Source organism: Camellia sinensis, chromosome 2, assembly GCF_055761805.1.
Source record: "Camellia sinensis isolate YWXY chromosome 2, ASM5576180v1, whole genome shotgun sequence".
NCBI lineage: Eukaryota > Viridiplantae > Streptophyta > Magnoliopsida > Ericales > Theaceae > Camellia > Camellia sinensis.
Window position 1 is genome coordinate 72,465,898 of NC_138962.1, and position 4,558 is coordinate 72,470,455.

A 4,558-nucleotide genomic window follows, 5' to 3' on the forward strand; every position below is an offset into this window, starting at 1 on the left:
CTACTTTACTTTCTGATTCTCTTTAATTAAAATAAGTAGCCTTATCTGCCATATTTTTACATAAAAGGTGAAAATTGTACCACAACATTATGTACAGAAAAGTTATATATGATAACAAGAATGCATGCTCATTCAATCTATCTATACTGAAGAAAATTAAAAAAGCACAAACATGTAAACCGTAATAAATACATCAAATAGTGAATAATATTTAAGTTCTTAACCATTCAATCAACAAGCTATGTTGCCATCCTTACAAGAACAATAAAACTGGGTCAAGGAGGGAAGAGAGGATTTCTTGGAAGGAATTAAACCAATGAACCAGACAGAAACAGAATTCAATTGTTTCATCAAATAGCATCCAAATTAGAATTGTAACAAATGATAAATACAAAATTGCCTCCTTTCCAAAAAAAAAAAAAAAAAGAGCCTTAGTTGATAGGAGAGAGATTTCAGTCTTTAAAACCCAATCACAAATTCAGTTTGGTTACAGCAATAGCTGCAAAATTAAACATGATGAAGGATTAATAAAGTCACACATAAAGGTTACCTTAGTTTGTATGAACTTCAAGCTTCAAAAATTTGCATGCCAACTATTATGATCAACTCTTTATAATTGCATATTCAAATACAGTTTGTTATATCACCTGAAAAAGAACAAAACATGTTGGCACAGATTTTAGCAGCCTAAGAAAGAAGTAACACAATGGAAAGTTGTGTATTTGATGAGAAGGAAACAACAAAAAAGTTCTTGGTCTATGGTGTTAGGTTGAGGATAGATCTAAGGTCCACTCAAGGGAGTTCTATGCAGCCAAAAGACAAGTAAACACAACGTACATTCTTTTCTTTTTGGCTATAAAAAGTTCTGGTGTCCTTCTAGCATATGAGATGAACCTCTATGTCCAGAAGCTATTGTTTAAGTCGAATCGTGAGCCTATATAATGTAATGAAGCAAATTCAATTAAGTAACAACTAGTACCATAGAGAGGCAGCTATAAACTGGATAGTCTTGACCAATTCGAAAGATCATTCAATGTAGTTGAAATAATTGAAATTTTTCTTGTTCGGTGGTCAACGAGAACTTATAATCGGGGATCGACGAAGATCATCTGTCTTTTTCCCAATCTTCATCTCACCCTTGTTCGCCTCACACAAAAGATCTGTTTGGAGCAGATGATCCTTTGAACATGTCAATTTTTTACATAACAACATTAATATGTCCTTTTTATTATTTTGTCAAACTGTTCAAGATTAGTCACTGTGCAATCACCAATAGTCCCTGTAAGACCACACCCGACCCTTAAAATGATGGCATATATCTGCACTTCTGCGCCCTCAAAAATAATCTTCCTCCCTCTGACTTCTGTTATTAATTTCATAGCAGCATGGCAGTCCCCACAATCCTGAAGGCTTCTCATTGCTCAAGTAGGCACACACGAGTTTTCAATTACCTGAACAAATGTTGCACTAAATAGGAAGTGCAACTTCGCACCATGTATTCCACACACCATTTGATTGAATGGTAAATCAAAATGGTTGAAAAGATGGTTCAAACTCAATTTGTCGCATCTTCCTTCCAGGTAAGAACAGTCCAGTCCAGAGCAGATAATATGATCATGGGCCTCTTGAACAATAGATTTACCACTTGCTAACTGGTGTCATATGCATGTCCATTACACCAAGACCATAAACTGAAATCACCAATAGTCCTTGCATGAACATAACCCATCCTTAAAGTGATGGAATCTATTGGCATCCCTCAATATGATCTCTCGCCCTGTGACCTTTGCTATTAATTTAATTGCAGAATGGCAGTCTCCACAAACTCGAAGGTTCTTCATTACACGAATAGGCATTCCTTCAGGCACCTTCAAAAGTCCATATGCTACTGCGAGTTTCTCACTATGATGTCCCAAGCTATGCACCTTCTCTTCTTCGTCTACATCATGAAGCACAAAGCTACCATCAGGAGAATACCCAGCTTCTCTTAACAGCCCACCTAGTTTTTCTAACATCCTCATGATCATTGAATGCTCAGGATGAGGCATGTTTTCTCCTCCAGTAAACATATGGACTTTCTTCTCCACCTCAATCCAGCTACAACCGGGTGACTTGCTCACCTTCCTTGACCTCATGTTTTTCCTCAGCTCTTCAACATCAGCCCATCTACCTCTTGATGCATATATGTTTGATAGCAAAATATACGGCCCGGAATTTTTGGGCTCGAGTTGTAAAAGTTTTTTTGCTGCAACTTCAGCCAAATCCAAGTTCATGTGTGTCCTACAAGCACCCATTAAGGAACCCCAAATAATAGCATCTGGTTCAACTGGCATCTTTTCAATTAAATTCATAACCTCACTCAAACGACCAGCTCGACCTAGCAGATCAACCATGCAAGCATAATGTTCGGTTCTTGGGTCCACTAGATACTTGGTTTTCATGGACTCAAAAATTTCAAGCCCTTCTTCAACCTTTCCTGTATAGCTACAAGCTGAGAGAACTCCAACAAAAGTAACATCATCTGCTGCAATGCCTGAAGAGCACATTTCATGGAATACTTGTAAAGCTTCCTCACCCAAACCATGTTGTGCAAACCCTGTAATTATAGAATTCCACATAACAATATCCTTAGGAGAAAACCTATCAAACACCCATTTTGCCTTAACAAGATCACCACATTTGATATACATTGTGATTAACACTGAGGAAACATATACATCAGAATCAAAGTAAGATCTCAACAACTTGGCATGCACCTGTCTACCATGATCAAGACTTGCCAGGCTAGCACAAACAGACAGAATACTGATCAAAGAAGGAAAATTGGATGGAATTCCTTGTCTTTGCATCAGAGCAAACAAATCAAGTGCTTCCAATTCAAACCCTTTACGTTCATAAACCTTTATCATTGCACTCCACGTCCCATCGTCCTTCTCCCTCATTTGATCAAATACTTTCCTTGCTTTAACAACCTCCCCATTATGGCCAAGTCCTAGAATCATTGCATTGCAAGCAACAACTGACTCAATGGGCATCGCATCAAAAAGCTCCGAGGCTTCTTCAATCCGTCCGCAGTGAGTGTAACCCATAAGCATTGCTGTCCACGTGACCTCATTCTTCTCTGGCATCACCTCAAAAAGCTTCCTAGCAATGTCCACCTGTTGGTTCTGGACATAACCCGAAAGCATAGTAGTCCAAGCAATCACATTCCTGCGCGGCATCTCATCAAAAAGCTCACGGGCTTCATCCAAACGACCTTCCTGACAATACCCAGATATCATATTTGTCCTAGTAACTACATCCTTCATTGGCATCATATCAAAAAGCCGGCGAGCCTCATCAATCCGACGGTCCTGAATTAGGCCACCCAACATCACTGTCCACGATATAACATTCTTCTCCGGCATTTGCCAAAAAAGAGACTCAGCTTCTGAAATCAACCCATCCTCTACATACCCTCTAACCATGGCAGTCCAAGAAACAACATTTCTTTCAGGCATTGTATCAAACACTTGTCGAGCTTCCTTTACCATTCTGTTCTTAACATACCCAGAAATTAACCCATTCCAAGAAACAGTGTTTCGTTCAGGCATTTTATCAAACAGGCGCCGAGCTTGAGTGGGTTGGTTGTTTTGAAAGTAGCCAGCAATTATAGAGTTCCAAGAAACAAGACCCTTGTGGGGAATTTGGTCGAACACTCTTCGAGCATTCTCGATTTGGCCAAGACGAGCGTACCAAGAAATCTGAGAAGTGGCAGAAATGGGAACACTTGAACAGTAGGTTCGATTTCGGATTAACAGAAACTGCATTGGTTCACAAGAAACTAAACCGCCCGGATGAACAAGGTGACGAATTTCTCGGATTTTCAAGGATAGCTTGCCTACTTGTTTATGAGACACCGATCAATCAAATTTAGTGGGAAAATTGTTAGTATACAAGGGTGAAATGACAATCTTCATTTTTTCTTTTTTTTAAAATTTTTTTTGGGTAAATTGCACATTTATTAGTTTGACTTACATTTTATTTTAATTTTTATTATTTGAAATTAAATAATTTAATCTTTACATTTTAATTTAATTTAATTTAATTTAATTTAATTAATCATTTCATTAAATAATTAGTTTGACTTACTTGTTTTATTATATTTTAAAAAAAAAAAATTTACGCATATATTTATAAAAAGTTTAAAAAAACAATTAAAATAATCAATTTCTAAACTAACTCTAAGTTCTATAAAAAAAATTATTAATCTAAGTAGTAACCCAGGAAAATAATATGAGAAATTACACATCAATTAATGTTTACAAAGAGTCTGTTTGGTAATTATTTCGTTTTTAATTTTCAGTTTATATTTATAAAAATTTATAAAATTATCATAAAAACTTTTTTGATAATTTTTTTAGTTTATAAATGATTATCTCAGTTTATAAATTTGAGAAAAAATTGTAAACTTAAAAATGAGTTTACGTTGATTTTTAAACAGAAATTTAAAATTTTGGCTAACAAATTTTTTTTTAATTACTATTTTTTTTTAATTAATTTTTTTCAATCAATTTTT

The 4,558-nt window shown here is 35.8% G+C and overlaps 1 protein-coding gene across 2 annotated transcripts; it reads right to left on the reverse strand.

Moving 5' to 3' along the window:
- Window positions 1-322: 322 nt before the first annotated feature.
- Window positions 323-3,991, reverse strand: LOC114315929 (pentatricopeptide repeat-containing protein At1g56690, mitochondrial). Of its 2 annotated transcripts, none has more exons than XM_028262569.2 (2): window positions 980-3,991; window positions 323-647 (listed from the first exon to the last, which is right to left on the reverse strand). In XM_028262569.2, the coding sequence occupies exon 1, from the start codon at window positions 3,807-3,809 to the stop codon at window positions 1,698-1,700; it is 2,112 nt and encodes a 703-aa protein (XP_028118370.2). In that variant the 5' UTR covers window positions 3,810-3,991; the 3' UTR covers window positions 323-647; window positions 980-1,697. The 2 variants fall into 2 exon arrangements, with proteins under 2 accessions (XP_028118370.2, XP_082770940.1); XM_082914814.1 differs by having other exon boundaries at window positions 323-499; window positions 980-3,988.
- Window positions 3,992-4,558: the final 567 nt, after the last annotated feature.